General features: G+C 40.5%; 7 protein-coding genes across 7 annotated transcripts; 5 read left to right on the top strand and 2 right to left on the bottom strand.

Annotated features, from left to right (window-relative positions):
- Positions 1-166: 166 nt before the first annotated feature.
- WALSEDRAFT_61406 (hypothetical protein) lies at positions 167-1,333 on the bottom strand. Its single transcript, XM_006960332.1, has 2 exons — positions 1,016-1,333; positions 167-968 (listed from the first exon to the last, which is right to left on the bottom strand). The coding sequence occupies exons 1-2, from the start codon at positions 1,186-1,188 to the stop codon at positions 224-226; spliced, it is 918 nt and encodes a 305-aa protein (XP_006960394.1). The 5' UTR covers positions 1,189-1,333; the 3' UTR covers positions 167-223.
- Positions 1,310-2,212, top strand: WALSEDRAFT_61405 (mitochondrion protein; the record flags this gene model as incomplete). Its single annotated transcript, XM_006960331.1, has 2 exons — positions 1,310-1,433; positions 1,488-2,212. The coding sequence occupies 2 exons, from the start codon at positions 1,313-1,315 to the stop codon at positions 2,162-2,164; spliced, it is 798 nt and encodes a 265-aa protein (XP_006960393.1). The 3' UTR covers positions 2,165-2,212.
- Positions 2,213-2,259: 47 nt separating this feature from the next.
- On the top strand, positions 2,260-4,728 carry WALSEDRAFT_33957 (actinin-like protein; the record flags this gene model as incomplete). Its single annotated transcript, XM_006960330.1, has 12 exons — positions 2,260-2,368; positions 2,415-2,528; positions 2,578-2,703; positions 2,747-2,825; positions 2,870-3,107; positions 3,152-3,574; positions 3,625-3,807; positions 3,854-4,063; positions 4,111-4,162; positions 4,209-4,303; positions 4,355-4,516; positions 4,565-4,728. 12 exons carry the CDS (start codon positions 2,263-2,265, stop codon positions 4,712-4,714), a joined length of 1,938 nt encoding a protein of 645 aa, XP_006960392.1. The 3' UTR covers positions 4,715-4,728.
- Positions 4,729-5,986: 1,258 nt separating this feature from the next.
- WALSEDRAFT_41165 (actin depolymerizing protein) lies at positions 5,987-6,605 on the top strand. Its single transcript, XM_006960329.1, has 4 exons — positions 5,987-6,018; positions 6,065-6,318; positions 6,362-6,483; positions 6,542-6,605. The coding sequence occupies exons 1-4, from the start codon at positions 6,016-6,018 to the stop codon at positions 6,592-6,594; spliced, it is 432 nt and encodes a 143-aa protein (XP_006960391.1). The 5' UTR covers positions 5,987-6,015; the 3' UTR covers positions 6,595-6,605.
- A 662-nt stretch (positions 6,606-7,267) lies between these two features.
- Positions 7,268-10,543, top strand: Nmd5p_58665 (ARM repeat-containing protein; the record flags this gene model as incomplete). The annotated part of the gene is made up of 3 exons (XM_006960328.1): positions 7,268-7,419; positions 7,464-9,630; positions 9,680-10,543. 3 exons carry the CDS (start codon positions 7,268-7,270, stop codon positions 10,466-10,468), a joined length of 3,108 nt encoding a protein of 1,035 aa, XP_006960390.1. The 3' UTR covers positions 10,469-10,543.
- WALSEDRAFT_61404 (chaperonin Cpn10) lies at positions 10,474-10,929 on the bottom strand. The gene is made up of 2 exons (XM_006960327.1): positions 10,643-10,929; positions 10,474-10,597 (listed from the first exon to the last, which is right to left on the bottom strand). Exons 1-2 carry the CDS (start codon positions 10,910-10,912, stop codon positions 10,547-10,549), a joined length of 321 nt encoding a protein of 106 aa, XP_006960389.1. The 5' UTR covers positions 10,913-10,929; the 3' UTR covers positions 10,474-10,546.
- Positions 10,930-11,055: 126 nt separating this feature from the next.
- WALSEDRAFT_70508 (hypothetical protein) lies at positions 11,056-16,922 on the top strand (the record flags this gene model as incomplete). The annotated part of the gene is made up of 7 exons (XM_006960326.1): positions 11,056-11,319; positions 11,371-11,649; positions 11,695-11,767; positions 11,812-13,681; positions 13,728-15,783; positions 15,832-16,152; positions 16,199-16,922. The coding sequence occupies 7 exons, from the start codon at positions 11,056-11,058 to the stop codon at positions 16,862-16,864; spliced, it is 5,529 nt and encodes a 1,842-aa protein (XP_006960388.1). The 3' UTR covers positions 16,865-16,922.
- Positions 16,923-16,982: the final 60 nt, after the last annotated feature.

Genomic DNA, 16,982 nt, shown 5'->3' with positions numbered 1-16,982 from the left:
CGAGGTAGGAGATCAAGATTCCCGAGTTCGAACTTCTAACCTGTTTTTACCGAGATGGGTTAAAATATAATAAAAAATCTATTCCTTAGTATCTTAAGTGCGCTTTATTTTATAGAGGCTAAACCCCTGCAGACAAATCATCTTGGTGATATTACACTCGTTTTGGAATATAACTTCGTTATGCATAAATTAGTCTCTATTATATAAATAACACATCCTCAAATCAAAACTTCTGCGTTTTGAACGACTTGTATACCTCCCAGGGCAGCTTCCAATACCTTTGCTGTAGATTCACGTCGAATGGGTTGAAGTTGTACTTTTCCAATCTATTCAAGTATGCCTGAGGCGGGACAGCACTCAGGAATACAGGCATCAGCTGCTTCCTTATTCCGTCTTTGAGGAGACTCCTAGCGGCGATCAGCTGGTCATTCGCCTCAGTCGCAAACTCAAATGTCGCGTCAGAGAGTTTCTCAAGCGTATCCCCATCCACTTTATCGAGTTTACGCAGGATCTCCTCTTCAACGACACCATGATTAGCGTTTATATCCGATGGTATGACTAGTCGACCCTTTGCCGCATGATAAGGGAGAGCACGTAGTAGGGTGGCCAAGCCGATACTCTTCCCTATGTGGCTTAACGCAAGCTGATAATTTTCCTTCTCAAGTGGATCAATTTCTGTTAATTGAGGGAGTAACAGCTCGAGTTGAAGATGTAATAATGATGATTGTGTGAGCTCCAATACTGTACCTAAACTTTGCAAATCTCTCGGAGTCTCCAGGCTCAATTCACGTTCTCTGCCTTCTATAACGTTCATAAAAGACTGTCTAGGGAGTTCAAACTTTTGAACAGAGTCGAATAGCGCTGTGGCTACTGGTTCGTTTGTTATTTTGCCCTTATAGACATTGTTGATGGTATCTTTCCAGAATTGAAGCCTAAGAGTGGCTATGAAGTCCTTAGATGAACTGTCTCTGCAAGTGTGTTAGTGTATAATGTATAAAGTAGCCAAGTTACCGACTTTATCGTTGCTAACTCGATATTCCATGCTTTGAGTGCGTAATAGTCATCTAAAGCGTACTTTGGATAGAAATAACCGCATAAGTGAGCAGGATAGTCTAATTTTCTGACTGTATCCCTGCAATAACTCGCCGATTTGACGAAGTCGGCTAATCTGAGAGATGACGGTCTCATGATGGAGATATGTGAAGATGATATAGAGTGGATATAATAAAATAACTGAAAATAAGAATTTGTGGATATTTTAACCTTGTTTTCGCATTTCGGAGATCATTGTGATTGTTGAACCAGATCGATCATGTTCGTTAGTAGAGTAAACGCTATAAGAGCCAGCAGAAAAGTAGATATAAACGTACTAGTACCAATAAAGCGCTGTATAGATTACGCAGTCAAAGTTAGAGTCAGCCCAGACGGTAAAGGTGAGATAGTAGCCATTTCAGCGATTTCGGACTATTCCTAATACTCCCTATAAGGCGTCGATAACACTGTAAAACACTCTATGAACCCATTCGATGAAATCGCTGTAGAAGAAGCTATCAGATTGAGGGAGAAGAACAAGTCGTTAGTTGACTCAATCACTGCTATCACTATCGGTCCACAGAAAGCACAGGATACACTCCGTACTGCACTAGCCATGGGTGCTGACAAGGCTATTCATGTACAAGCAGAGCACAATGTCGAACCCCTCCAGGTTGCAAAGACACTCAAGCATTTCATCGATAGAGATAAGTTTGAGTTAGTTTTAATGGGTAAGCAGGCCATCGATGGTGATGAAAACGCTACCGGTCAGATGCTCGCTGGTTTGTTGGATTGCGGACAGGCTACTTTCGCTTCTTCTCTTAAGGTAGCAGACGGAAAGGCTACCGTGACGAGAGAAATAGACGGTGGTTTAGAAACAGTAGAGGGTAACCTTCCTATGATTGTCACCACTGATCTCAGATTGAACGAGCCACGCTACGCTTCACTTCCAAACATTATGAAGGCCAAGAAGAAGCCAATTGAGAATGTCAAAGAAAGCGATCTCCCAGTAGACCTCAAGAACAGACTTGAGACTATCAAAGTAACAGAACCTGCTCAACGTACAGGCGGACAAAAGGTCGATTCCGTCGATGAACTTGTCGAGAAGTTAAAGCAGAATGCTCTGATTTAAACTGATTGTAACATTAATTAGCTAGATTTATATTTTTTACTCAAATAACCTTTTTTGTTCCTTACCACGACTTTGACGCGTAAATAAAACACCACGAAATGACGAGCGTACTTGAACGATCCAGGAGTTTTGGGCATTCTAGATCAAATTCGCGCTCACAATCATTCTCTGAGGATAGGCAGTGGGAGACTGTGCAAGCTAAGAGTATGTTCCTTCTTTATATCGCGTATATTGACTCATATACACACAGCATTCATGAAATGGCTCAATACAAAGTTGGAAGTGTCTGGTATCGAGCCTATGTCTGATTTGGCGCGTGATTTGAGCAATGGAGTGAGACTCATTCAACTTATGGAGATAATGGGTACGGAAATCTTTATATAGAATATAGAACACCCTAACAAGCTCCATAGGGGATGTAAACCTCGGCAGATACAATGTAAACCCCCGTATGCGTGTTCAGAAAGCCGAAAACGTCACGAAAGCCCTTGACTTTATAAGATCGCGAGGGATCGTCTTGACGAATATCGGTCCAGAGGGTGTGTCTTACTTTCCATCATGATACGCTTCTTATATGTGTAGATATCATGGATCAGAACCTTAAACTGATCTTAGGAATGATATGGACGCTCATTTTGAGATTTACTATAGCAGAGATTAGGTAGGTGGATCTTCAATAGACAGAGACATATTAAGATCCTTCAGTGAGGAAGGTCTGCAAGCGAAAGAAGGTTTACTTCTCTGGTGTCAAAGAAAGACAGCACCGTATGAGGACGTAAGCGTCGAGAATTTCACTAGCAGCTGGGTAGACGGATTGGCACTTTGCGCCTTGATACACTGTCACAGACCCGATCTCCTAGATTATTACACATTGGATCCTACAGAACGATTCGCGAATACGAAGCTCGCATTCGACATAGCGGAAGAACATTTGGGTATACCGGTGAGTAGATATGTATATTTAGTTGATATGCTAAGTCAATACAGCAACTCCTTGATGTAGAGGACCTTTGCACCCGTCCGGATGAACGCTCGACAATGACTTATGTTGCATCATACTTCCATGCTTTCTCTTCAATGGATAGGCAAGAAACGAATGCAAGACGTGTAGCTGCATTTGCAGATGTCATAGCTAGCGTTTGGCAGGCTTCAAATCGCTATGAAGCTAAGGTTCGAGCTCTCCTTTGGTCACTCGAGCAAATTCAAATCGAATGGAGCAAGTCCCCACCAGCAGACAGCTACGCAGATGTTAAACTCCAAGGTGCTCAACTGGCAGAGCATAAAAAGACGACAAAGAGAGATTATGTCTCTGAGAAAGCCGATTGTACAGCTCTTTTTGGAAACATTCAGACAAAGTTAAAAACATACAAGCTACGTCCTTATGATCCCCCAATTGGTGTTAGATTGGTGGTGAGTTTATAGCATCAATGGTTTACTCCCTAGCTTAACTTATTTCGCAGGACCTCGACGAGAAATGGGTAATGATGGCCGAGGCAGAGGCCAACAGGTCCAGAGCTATCAACGCTCGTATAAGAGATATCAAAGAATTCCTCAGAAAATCCTTTGCTGAGGTTGCAAATACATTCGAAAGGTCGCTCTCACGTATTACAGTTGCGATTGGCGAACTTGACGGTAGACTTGAGGTAATAATCGTTAGAGCATTACGGTGATTTGCTAACATATGTCTAGTCACAACTCACCATCGTCAACGAACTCCAAGCGGAGACAGAACCATTGGCACAGTTGCTACACGGAGAACTACACGCACTTGAGAATGAATGCTTAGACGCAAATATCGAAGAGAATGATTACACTATTTTCTCTTTCGATGATCTCGAATTCGAGTTTGAGCTGGTGCAACTCAACTTGAAGAATAAGTTTGCGTTCCTTGAGAATCAAGTGAGTGAGCCTAAGCTCAGTATTTTCATCAACTAAGTCTCCTATAGATCGTCTCAAGGGAGGCTAGTAACGTTACTCCAGACAAATTGGAAGAATTCGGTTAGTTGATAACCGCACTCTCTGTGATCACACTGACGTTTAATAGAAAGCACATTCAGGTACTTCGATAGAGATGACAGTAACTGCCTCTCATATGGTGAATTCGGAGCAGCACTTGCAAGTCTTGGTATTACATATCCAGTGTGTCAGATTATAAAGTGCGCTAGTAAACCTTCTAATTTGTGATTACAGGAGGATGAAATGATTGAGATACATGAGCTCCTAGCTAAGGAATCTGAATTGGATGGGTATGTTAGTTTCAGGGAGTTTGTCAGATACATGGTCGATATCATGGAGGACACGACAGACAAAGACCAAGTGAGAGAAGCGTTCGAGGGTGTGTCGGGAAATAAAGTGGGTGGCTATCTTAGGTAATCTAAGCCATTCTAACGTACTATACAGCCGTATGTAACAGAATTGGATCTCAAGTTGGCGTCATTAGGAGGACAAAGCATGGAAAGTCTAAAGACGCAGCTTCCTGTGTTAGAGCAAGACTCCGAGGAAGGACTATTGTACGATTATAACAAGTTTTTAGATAGTCAATTCATATAAATTTTGATAGCAAACAACTTGATTCATTACGATCATCAAATTCTATGGCACCCAAACAGCAGCTGAGAATAACAGACAAATTCCGCGTTGTAAAACCCGAGTAAGTTTAGCGCCGATTGAGAATTTAGTTCACATTCCTGATCTTTGAAGATTACATCCATCTACTACCAAACTAGGAAACGGCAGCAACAGCGAAAAACCTAAAAGGAAGTACACCAAACGATCTGCTTGGTGGTCACAGAGAAAGACACAGTCTACTCCGACGAAATCGCTATTACCCCCTCTTGATATTGAAGATATGTCGATCCCATCAACTTCTTTAGGATTACCTAGCCAATCAACGAACGTAGAACCTCAGTTCGTTAAAGGGAAAGGTAGAATGTTGGTTAGAAATGTAGATAGACCCCCGCTATTGAACTCTAATAGCACCCGAGTACCACCTCCTACTCCACAATTCTTGATGAATTACATGTCCGATGATGATGACGACCCTAATGACAAGCTACAAGTTAACCACGATGCGAAATCAGCTCTGATACGCAAACGCCGACAACTCAGTAGGGTGAGGTCTGAAATCACACTATCTAAGACGAAGAAACACAAATTATCACCAAAGACACCGGAACTAGCTCCGACGGCGACATACCATGATAGATTCATGCACGGTTTGCCATATGCTCGAAATGCCAATCATTTATACTTCGGTTTACAGCCATCGCCAAATCTGCTGGAATTCACAGACGCGAGAATACCCTCACCAAAGGAGACGCCAGCTAATATAGTGCACTCAAGCAGAAAGTCAAAGCTAAGCAGTGGACTGGGAATTACCCCACGTTTAGCCCTCGACGATATGACAGATGACCAGTGGAGACACCAGAATATGTTCTCGTCACCTACATTTGGTAAATTTGAAATAATAAGTATTTAGTGAACTGACATATCGTTACAGGCGTTGAACACCAATCTCCGGTGAAACTAACACCGCAATTCCAAACATCGCAGGCGTTCATCAACGCGATGTCGACATCATCTATACCACCACCATTGAATTACTCTAGCTCATCAGCTGAGCACTCACTCATAATGACGCCCTCCAATTTCAACGACAGTCCGTTCAAGCGAAAATTGTTTAGCGAGTTAAACAACGAGGCTTTCGATATTGACAACGCAATTGAAGAAATGTAAATGTCCTTTTTATTGTTACATGTACACGAATATCTATTTATCTATTTTAATTTATTTTTTTATTTTAAATTAACGCTCCAGCTTCTTGACGTATACAGTCAAGACGAATAAGAAAAATGGTACGCAGTTTGGGAGAGAAAAAATAATATATTGACCTATACCCAGTCATCAGGTGTCGCAGTATCAGATGAATGTTTAACAGCATTCCAAGATCTCAAGTTAGGAAAGAAATACAAGTACATCATTTTGAAGATTGCAGAAGACGGCAGCGCCATCGTCTTAGACAAGACATCAGACAACCAGGATTACGACGCTTTCCTTAAAGACCTCCCAGAGGCTGAGCCACGCTGGGCCGTCTACGATTTCCAATATCAAAAGGGTGAAGACGGTGTACGTAACAAAATCCTTTTCTACGCATGGTCGGTCTTACATTCTCGATATATCTCCACTAACTTCCTATAGGGCCCCAGACAACTCAAAAGTCAAGCAAAAGATGATGTACGCTTCTTCAAAGGACGCTCTTAGAGCTAAATTGCAAGGTATCGCTTTCGATATCCAATGCACAGATGAGTCTGAGCGTGCTTATGACACTGGTACGTTTTTTATTTTTGCTTTTATTTTTACTTTCTAACACCCCCTGTAGTCATGGACAAGGTTTCAAAGGGAGCTTAAAAACAAGGGAATACCAGAGCTAGAGAGCTAGTTTGAATATTAGTAGACCGTTTGTTGTTTTTCAAATTTATGTAAAAGATATTCTAAATGCCAATTTCTATCCACTTTGACTGCTTGGCGGTGCCATTCAATCGTGCCGATGATTTTCAGTTTGGCTTTTTGAGTGTTGTTTTGGTGGGGCATTTGTGAATACTCTTGAAACAAGTGATAGTAGCTAAATTCATGGTCATCATTATATCTTGAAAATTAACTTTTATCGGCAACTATTTGAAAGTTAAACCGTGCGCACAACTAATTGAGACTTGAAAATGTTACTATAAGTTGATTGTTGTCAAGAATGCTTTCATAGTAACAACTTACAGATCAGATTATAACCTGTCTTAGATATGTCTAAGCGTCGCATATCTTAAGCTCAGAGAGCGAAAAGGCGGCTTTTAGGTAAAGTGCTGTACACAGTATTGTATATCATGTACTATATGATGCACTTGATAGTTCATGCATTCTCTATATCACTGATGTTGTGACACTCCTTATTGGCCACAACCGGATAACAATCTTATCATCAAAAGGAATAATAAATGCTGAACCATCTACACATGTATATTTGCCTTTTATTAATTTTCTCCCACCGTCATAGACTCGCTCTTTGATCACATTTTTGTATCGAGGAATTCTTCTCTCTTCCTACGACCAAGAATGGACGCCGCACAGCTCCAGCAATTATTTCAGTCTACGTATTCTCCGGATGTCAACGTACGCAAAAGCTCTGAGCTTCAGTTGCGTAGCTTAGAAACTCAAGAAGGTTTCCCAATTGCAACGCTGCAAATTATCGCGGAAGGACAGGATCTGTGAGTGAATGGATATCTATAGTGTATCTCCTAACGTGAAATAGTGCTGTTAAGCAAGCCTGCGCTGTTTACCTTAAAAACCGTATCTCTAGAAGCTGGGATATGGAGTTAGCTCGTCCACGTCCTAACCAAATCGCTATCTCACAAACAGACAAAATGTCAATCAAGCAAAATATCTTACAAGTTTTGGTAGCATCTACTAGCTCTGCTATTAGAGTACAAATCGCGAATATCATAGGTACAATAGTGAGCTCGGATGTACCAGAACAATGGCCACAATTCCTTGAGAACGTTCTTCAATTACTCGTCTCACAGGATCCACGCGAACAATTCGCTGGTGAACTCGCTTTACATGAAATTCTCAAAGCTTGGAGATTTAGAGTTACAAAGAGGGAATACATGACAGAAATTGTTTCAAAAACATTCCCAATTCTCGTAGAATCTGGTAAGAACATAGTCGACCAAGATTCACCAGACGCTGGTTCAATGTTGCATATCATTTTCAAAATTTACAAAGCATCAATTCAACATGACCTCAGCGAGCATCAACAACAGTCCATCGTTGCATGGGGCTCATTATTCCTTTCAGTTATAAACAAGGATATTCCTGCCGAACTCTTGGCTGACGATGAAGAGGAACGCGAGCGAAGCCCTTGGTTTAAGGCAAAGAAACATGCCTTCTACTGTCTTAACAGATTATTTGCAAGATTCGGTAGCCCATCTCAACTCTCTACACGTTCACAGCAATACAAACCATTCGCTAATACCTTTGTCGAGAATTTCGCACCAGAAATTCTGAAATCATACCTCGCACTTATCGAGAAACATCGCACACAAGGTCTCTGGTTATCCAGCAAGTCTAAATTCTTCATTTTTGACTTCATGTCGGAATGTATCAAACCAAAATCAACTTGGTCATTGCTTAAGCCACATGTTGGTCAAATCGTTTCAGAATTTGTCTTTCCACAAGTTGTTTTCAACCAAGCACAAGCGGAGCAGTTCGAGGATGACCCTGTTGAGTTCATCAGAAGCGCTGTTGACCCATTAGAAAGCTTCAACAGCCCTTCATCAGCCGCCACATCCTTCTTGTTGGCACTCACCAGAAATAGAACCAAGAGCACCTTTGAGGATGTTTTGGCCTTTGTTAATAGTGTTCTCACCTCAAGCAAATCACCAGAAGAAAAATATGGTGCTTTCTCTATCCTCATTGCACTCTCTTCTATCGTCATGAGCTCTAAGAAGTTCGGTGGTATGATGGAGTCAGTTTTCGTTAACCACGTTCTCCCTGAATTCACCTCTGAGCACGCTTTCATGAGATTGATCGCTTGTGAAATGGTTCAAAAATACGAAACCTGGGATATCACCTGGTCAGACAAATCTAACCTCGAAGCACACTTCACGGCAGTCGTTAACGCTATGTCTGATAGTCAATTACCTGTTAGAGTTTTAGCTGCATTGGCATTGACTGAACAAATTCAACATCCAGAAGTCAAGGCTGCTATGGCACCAAACATCGCAAAGATCGTTCAAGATCTTTTGAAGTTATCAGATGAAATTGACTTAGACACACTTAGCCAAACTATGGAAAGAATCGTTGATGACTTCGGTGATGAATTAGTTCCGTTTGCTGTTGATGTTTCAAGACACCTTGGTGAAACATACATGAGAATCATGAGCGAACAACTCAACTTGAGAGAAGCTGGTCCACAAGGTGAGATCGATCAATATGTTGACGCTGGTGAAGATAAGGTTATGGCCGCTATGGGTGCAATGAAGACACTTCAACAATTAGTCAGATCATTGGAAAACAGCCAATCTATCTTGAGAGAGATTTCTTCAATTTCTACTCACTTGGTTGTCTTCACTATTCAAAATGAGTTCATTGAATTATACGATGAAGTATTTGAACTTGTTGATTGTTTAACGTTCTTTATGAGAGCTATCCCAGATGATCTCTGGCCAGTCTTTGAAGCACTTTACCAATCATTCAAGGGTTCAGGTGTTGATTACCTCTCTGAGATGTTACCATCCTTGGATAACTTTATTAGTTACGGCTCACCTGTTTTCGCACAAAACCCAACTTATAGACAAATGGCTATTGATATATACTTATCAGCAATGGAATCAGATCAACTCGGCGAAACCGATAGAGTTGTTGCTTCACAACTTATTGAATCTGTTCTTCTTCACTTACCAGGACAAGTTGACGATGTGAGTTGTTTGTTTGTTTGTTGTATATCTTTCTGACTCTCTACATTAGGCGTTACCACTCATTATTGGCACTGCTATGAAGAAACTTGATCCAAAGGATACTCACACTAAAGCACTTCGCCTTCACCTCCTTGAGACTGTTATCAACGCACTCAACTACAACCCAGTCATTTCACTTGGTATTCTCGAAGAAGCTAACGCTACTACTACATTCTTTAACACTTGGATGTCAAACATTGGTTTATTCACTAGAGTCCACGATAAGAAGTTAGTCGTCGTTGGTATTTGCTCATTGATGCAGTTATCTGTCGATCAAACACCACCATCAGTTCAATCAGGATGGCCTGCACTCTTTGGTGGATTGTTAGATATTATTGAACAGCTCCCACAAGCTATCGCTGAACGTGATGAATTGAAGGAGAGAGCAGGTGAATACCCAGAAGAAGATGAAGAAGATTTAGATTTCGCAACTGAAGATATTGATGGTGCGGATGATGAGGGTGATATCGTTGATGAAGAGAATGAATATCTCGAAGTTCTTGCAGCAGAAGCTCAAAGAATGGCAGCAGAACAACAACAACAAGGTAAAGGCATGGGTACAGACATCGACGATGACTTTGATGATGATGATGAACTCGAAGAGGAGTTGACATTTGAGTCACCACTTGATAACTTTGATGTCTTTGTTAGATTCAAGCACAGACTTTCAATCTTCCAAGCTACAAACCCAGCTGGTGCTACTGCAGCCAATGGATCACTCGACCAAGATCGTCAAAATAAGTTACAAAACGCGATCACTTTGGCAACTGAACGTGAATCACAAGGTTTCGCTGCATAAAAGATAACTTAAACGAAAATATATCCCTAATATTTTAATAGAAAGTAACATTTTAATGAATTTTATTTGAATCGATGCTTATTCTTGAATTTTGGCAAGGATTTCAGAATCTCTGAAGAGGTAGTACTCCTGTGTGATTTGTTAGTGGGTGTACGGCTAATAGATCGTACGAACATCTTCGCCAACTTTGATGGATGAACCACCCCATCCTGGGAGCAAGACCTTGTCACCTGCCTTTACGGAGTTTGGTATAGTGTTTCCTGTCTTTGTGTCTCTGATACCTGGGCCTGTAGCGATAACAGTAGCCTCTGGAAGGGGAGATGCAGTAGAAGATGAAGGCAAGAACAAACCACTGGCTGTCTTCTCTTGTGGTTTGAAGCGCTGTACGAGAATTCTGTCGAGTGTTGGTAAAACGCTCTTAATGTTACGAATTGTAGTGGCCATCTTGATAGTCGAATGTTGAGAAGCTAATCGTTTGTTAGAAGATACTCGAAGGGAGAAAAATTTCTACGGCTTTATAGACAAACCAGAGATAGATAACTTCTTTTCCTATTTATTTATTAAAATACACCCCTCTCTCCTCTACGATGACGCCGCCGCCAGCCAAGCGTCAGAAACCAGAGATTGAATTCAGCGATGGCTTAGATTTTATCACCAAGTTTAGCACAGCGTATAGGACATCCTCATACGAGGGTCACTCTATCAAGGATCTCTTGACTGCTTTCAGGAATGCTATCAGCGTACCACAGGATCTTCCACTATCAGATAAACGCTACAGACTTGTGTTAGATTATCTCAAGCGTTCTTCTAACGCTTCTGAATTGTTCAGAGCATGGGAACTTTGTCATCAGGTTTGTCTTCTCTTTTGCAATTTTCTGAAATGCTGATATAATCAACAATAGGATAAAAATCTCGCTTCTACTCTGCCATTGCCAATATCTGCAATAGCTGCTTTACTCAACGTTGCAGCATCTCACACTCACTTGCATCCATCAGCACTTGCTATCTTGAATGAAGCTATTAAATCACAGCATTTCCTTAGAGATTACATGTCAGAGACCAAGAATGATCTCATATTGGCCGCATTAAAGCTCACGCTCGCTATGGCTGAAGCTGCCGGTAGAATTGGTGTACAACGTGAAATGCGCACCATTTGGGAGAACTTTGGTTGGAATTATAAGGTAATTCTATTTAAACATACAAATACCAGCTAACGAATGCTCAAGTTTGTACCAAAATTGTTAAATATGCGCAGAAAGAAGTCAAGCGAAGCTGATAACGATCCGATTGGGAAAGCAGGTAAGTAGTACGTTGCACTTTACAATAAGTTTCTCATTTCTTAGACATTCGCACACTCTATTTGCTTCTCAACTTGGTTTTTATCTCACCATCACTCTCAAACCCTTACCTTATCAATGCTCATCTCTCGCAAAAAGAGACCAACCAGCAACTCTTCCGAGGCCTTCTACATGATCACTACCTAGTTATTCAGAAATTTCTGCAAGTTTGGCATGATGTCTGGTCAGATGGTCGCGTATCAAGATCCACCAAGCTGTTTGTTTGGAATGAGCAGACTATTGACCACTTATTGAAACTTTACAACAGAGTCGATGATGAAAGTAGTGATGATCATGAGTTTATACCAGCCAAACTCGTTCATGCGTATTTAAAATCATTGTGCACAAAGCCTGGTTTTGCATTGTGTTTCAAAGACGATGGCTATTATCCTAGAAGCAAACAGCAACCTAGTGATAATGTCATGACTGAAAGACTCTACAATCGTCAATTGTTGGGTGTTCTGAAGAACCTTCGCATTGGTGATAGTGAACTTCATGCAGACTTGGCTTTGTCAATTCTATCAGCATGCCCAGAACTATCATCCCACTATTGGAAGCAATCTAGTCTTACTCTTGAACCCCGCTTATCATCAAGATGGATCTCAAACATCTCATACTTGGCATGTGCAGTTTCTTTGCCAGTACCATCAGATACGTTCAAGCATAATGATTCATTCAAGTCATCACCACCACCACTCAACAACATGATTGAATCTATCTTACCAACTATCATACAGAAAGCGAACTTCACGAAAGCTTTCTACGCCTCACCTCCAATTGAATTGGTACAACACTGCATTGCGTTGGCACTTTCTAAAGCACTCGATAAGCTAGACAGGGTACAAAAATTAATGTTGGAAGCCGCGATTTCATTGGAAGAAAATGAAAACGATGGTCAGTGGTACAAGCGTCGTAGAGAGCTACTCCGCGAAGCAATGAAGAGACTTCCGGAAGGAAAAGCAATCGCTCATTTTGCAGCATCTCAGGAATCATCAAAAAATAAGATGCTATCCGAGAATTCATTACGTTTGTTATATCAATATCAATCAATCATTCCACCTGCTTTCCAAGAAGCCCAAATTGACATTTCAAAACTGTTATTCTCAGGTGGTCTTGCTAACCCTGATCTCAGTTCTTTTGATGCCCTTAGCCAATTGCATGCTCTCAGATTGCTCAAAGGTAGTGATGTCTACAACGTTGCTTCGAAAGTAGGTTCCGAAAGTGCGTTCAAAGCTATCATGAAATTACATATCAACACCAAGCATGCTTTCATTAGGGATGTAACAAGTGAAATTGTTTCTAATTTCCTCTCTAATAGTGTCTTATTCGAACATGATAAGACTGAAACTCAGCTCTGGTTGTCGAATTTGACTCTCGATAGTCTTGATTTTATTGATGGTTGTATTCTTCGTTGTGTCAAGACACCTTACAGATACTTGGAGCAGATAAGAAGTATGTTAGATAGCAATGTAGATATTGACATACCTGCATTGGTACCATCACCACTCGTGTTCACTCTACTTGAACAACTAAATTATCAAGTATCAAAGAAGCTACTTAGTGATGACAACGCTTCTGAATTAGCAGCATATGTTCGTAATTTGATCATTGGACTCGCTGGTAAACAACCTTCAATTAAGGGTATCATCAAAAATCTTTTCGAATGGCTTCAACGTATTTGTGATAACCACGACGGCGTCAATACTCGTAATCAATCTAGTCTGATTAAGCATCAAATCAAGGGTCTTACTAAGTCTCTCAAGAAGGTTGCTGGATTGAATGGTCTCGAAAGATCCGACTTACCTACACGCATCTATTCATTGGATCCTGTCAGTCAAAACGTTTTTGCATCTCTTCAGTTTGATGGATCAGAGAGGTAAGTTGCTTGAAAGCTTTTACTAATTTATCTCATACCGGAACAGTGTGACAAACAGATTTGATCTTCTTGTGCCTCATATTACACAAGAATCACTTGAAAATCCAGTTTCTAGAGATTATATCAAGGAGAGCGCATTATCGTACTACTCTCACGCTCGTTCAGCGCAATTCTTAATCCATAGACTAGGTGACGAGTCTGGCAAAGCTGCATTCGTAGGCTTGCTAGTCGAACTTATTAAGTTTGCTAGAAAGGATGAAAAGAGGGCTGTCATTGAGACTACTTTACAATCAGAGGAGCTGCTCACTATTTTCAATGGAAAGGATATTGATGCTAATTTGTCAAGATCTTTGAGGAATTTCACAAGCGAGCTTAGAAAGCTTGAATACGTATCTAGCGACTATTCCTCTCAATTATCTAATTTTGTAGTGCAAGCTGTTACTCAATTCGCAGGAAAAGATTGGAAGTCTTACGAGAACGTCATGCTTTCTTGGATACCTTTCTTCAATTACAAGCAGCTTGAGGAGGCGCTGGTCATATCATCGAGTAACATCCCTGAAAGCTCAGCGACATTAACTCAAGTTTTGAAAATACTCAGTGAAGGACAGCACTCAGAATCAGTAGCAACTATTTGCGAGAATTCAAAATTACTTCCAGCTCTCATTGATGTTGTATTCAGAACTACCGATGAGGAAGTGCTAGACCAGCTCTATGTATTCTTCGAACGTTTGCTACCATTGAGGAGCTTCAAAAAGGGTAATGCAAAGGTTGCTGATGTCCAATTCAAGAGTGTCTTGAAGCCAATTGAGATAGATGTCAAGAAAATTTCGTTACCTCAATCACCAAAGCAGGATGCAATCATTGCCTTGTTGATCACAAGGTTCCCACAATACAGACGTGCATTCTACAAGTCAGCCAAAAAGGTTGACGCTGGTGATATCCCTATATTATCTGCTACTACATACGCTAACATCATCGCTCTTGGTGTCCGCTTGGATGGCTCGATCAAAGATGACGAGATTGACTTAGCAAAGAAAGTGGCTGGAAATGCTATTCAACATGCCATCAATGGCGTAGAAGAAATCTCGATCGAACATACTTTAGCTTTGTTGCAATCATCCGAATATGTTTCAGCGTTATTATCCCATTTAAATTGGGTGCCAGGATCTAGTGCACAATCTTGCAAGGTCCTCAGTCAAATTGCTAAGTGGGCATGTAAATATGATGATGCAAAGGACTTTATCAGATCTGCTTTCCTTGAAAATGTTGGGAAGCTTCTAAGAGTTGTCGACAAGCAAGAAGAGGAGGTCAGCGAAGTTGCTCTAGAGCGTCTTACAGAGGTAGCTTATAAGATTAGCTTAACTGCAGATGACCTCGAATCATTCCTCATTACAACGTCACAACGTGGACTGGGCCAAGCTCATGTTATGAAATTCGCAACCACATTGCTTAAATTAGTAGATATCCCACCACATCTCTGCCTATCCTTACTTCAACAAGTTTATGGTTCCGATTTGTTCAAGGATGCGTCAGAAAAATTGGACGTTACAAAGCAAAGATTAGTCGAATACATTCATACACTATTCTTCAAGGCTCCTGTTGCACTTTGCCAACTCGCACAAATTAACCCTTTGGTTAATATTTATAATGCAACTTTGCATAGATCGGATACTCTCATATTGGATATTTTCAATCTCTTTGAGCGCGTTTGCAGACAGTCACTTATCGCAATCACGCGTGTATGGGTACCACCTTCGACCATTTCAGCGGCAAATTCGGGCAATCGTACAATAGATGCAATTGTTGCTTTGGATTCTAACAAGATATTCAATACTTGCTTGAATTTTCCAAATAGATTGTCATTCTCTGACGTTATATCTAACGTTGATGACGTTGAACATAAAGAGGATCTCTACGATCCAAGGTTTTTAATGGCATTGCTTTCAAGTGTCTTCAGGGATGAAACTCTGACCGATTTTGAATACCTCGAATTAGTGAGATGTTCTATTATCAACATCCCAATAGTCGGTTTGTCATCACGCAGACCTGACATAAGGAAGGTGTCCTTGCATTTAATGGGTCATGTCAGTGCTTGGTTAAATGTGGGTGTCTAAAGTCCTTTTAATTGCTCTTCTAATGATATCTAATAGAAACATAACTTCACTGAAAAGCAAGAATTAGAATATCTGTTGCAAAACTTCCGCAATACTATCCCACCACATGAAATGCACGAGGAAGTACCTAGATCATCGACATTAATAACGGTTTTGGTCGCTCATGCTACGAGAGCTATAGTCAATCCAACAACTCATGCTTACCCACTCATAATGAGGTTCCTTCTTCAACGTCCGTATATGGATGTGAAGAACGTACCACTCTTCTTTGATCTCTTGTTGAGCTATAATGAAGATAGGAAATGGGAACGTGGTTGGATATTGCGTTTTGTTCGTGATGCCGTTAAATCATCGGATGTGAGTGAAAGTGCTCATATTAAATGCAATCACTAACGTTTTAAAGGACTGGCGTATGATGAAACGCAGACATAACTGGGACGTATTGGCAACTCTATATGAATCATCCAATGACGATTCTTCAATAAGAACCTTAATTGAAGAAATAGCTCTCACTTTAACAACTAATCCAAGTACTGCAACGAATTTAGTCTGCTCAAAGCCAATATTAATGTGGATTAATCAACAATTTGCAATTACAAAACTTGGCAATAAATCATTACAGAATTTCCTCAATGTTGCTTTACAAATACTTAAGAATGGTGATATTAACGCAATCGACCATGCTACTAGAGGTGTTTGGAGGTCTGAAGTGTTATCTATTGCCAATTTATCAACTAAATATGCCAATATAACATGTTTGAAATTATCATCAGAAATTATTTGGAGATTATCACGATTGGATAAACTAGACAGATACCCTGATACAATTACACCAGTTTCTTTCAATGTTGTTTTGCAAAATCTCATCACTTCAGTGTCAAATGCTGACTACGAAGCTGATGAAATGTACAAGGAAACTTTAAAGTATCTTGGACTTGTCTATTCAAGTGTTCCAGCGACATCTGACAATATTAAAAACGGTTGGATACAACTTACGAGCAGATTGCTAGCAACAGGTGACGAAGAGTATTACAACATGGTATTGGGACAATTACATGGGTTTTTGTAGTTAAATTTTAATAATTTATTCTCTATTGTTTATAGCGTTTGACCAACTGGTGATATTTAGACCATTGCATATCTTGAAAATTAGTGCGTTTATTATGAGGTTATCACCGTTGAAGGCG

Source organism: Wallemia mellicola, assembly GCF_000263375.1.
Source record: "Wallemia mellicola CBS 633.66 unplaced genomic scaffold WALSEscaffold_26, whole genome shotgun sequence".
In the NCBI taxonomy this organism is placed as follows: domain Eukaryota; kingdom Fungi; phylum Basidiomycota; class Wallemiomycetes; order Wallemiales; family Wallemiaceae; genus Wallemia; species Wallemia mellicola.
Note: the sequence above shows the minus strand (reverse complement) of the source record. Positions and strands in the feature narration are given on the sequence as shown.

What these genes read in the sequence shown, in the direction of transcription:
- WALSEDRAFT_61406 (XM_006960332.1), bottom strand. Translation starts at nt 1,188, where the DNA reads ATGAGACCGTCATCTCTCAGATTAGCCGACTTCGTCAAATCGGCGAGT. An exon ending in ATCGAGTTAGCAACGATAAA is followed by an intron (nt 969 to 1,015) that starts GTCGGTAACTTG and finishes ACACACTTGCAG; the next exon opens with AGACAGTTCATCTAAGGACT.
- WALSEDRAFT_61404 (XM_006960327.1), bottom strand. Translation starts at nt 10,912, where the DNA reads ATGGCCACTACAATTCGTAACATTAAGAGCGTTTTACCAACACTCGAC. An exon ending in CCATCAAAGTTGGCGAAGAT is followed by an intron (nt 10,598 to 10,642) that starts GTTCGTACGATC and finishes CAAATCACACAG; the next exon opens with GAGTACTACCTCTTCAGAGA.
- WALSEDRAFT_41165 (XM_006960329.1), top strand. An exon ending in AAAATCCTTTTCTACGCATG is followed by an intron (nt 6,319 to 6,361) that starts GTCGGTCTTACA and finishes AACTTCCTATAG; the next exon opens with GGCCCCAGACAACTCAAAAG. An exon ending in AGATGAGTCTGAGCGTGCTT is followed by an intron (nt 6,484 to 6,541) that starts ATGACACTGGTA and finishes ACACCCCCTGTA; the next exon opens with GTCATGGACAAGGTTTCAAA.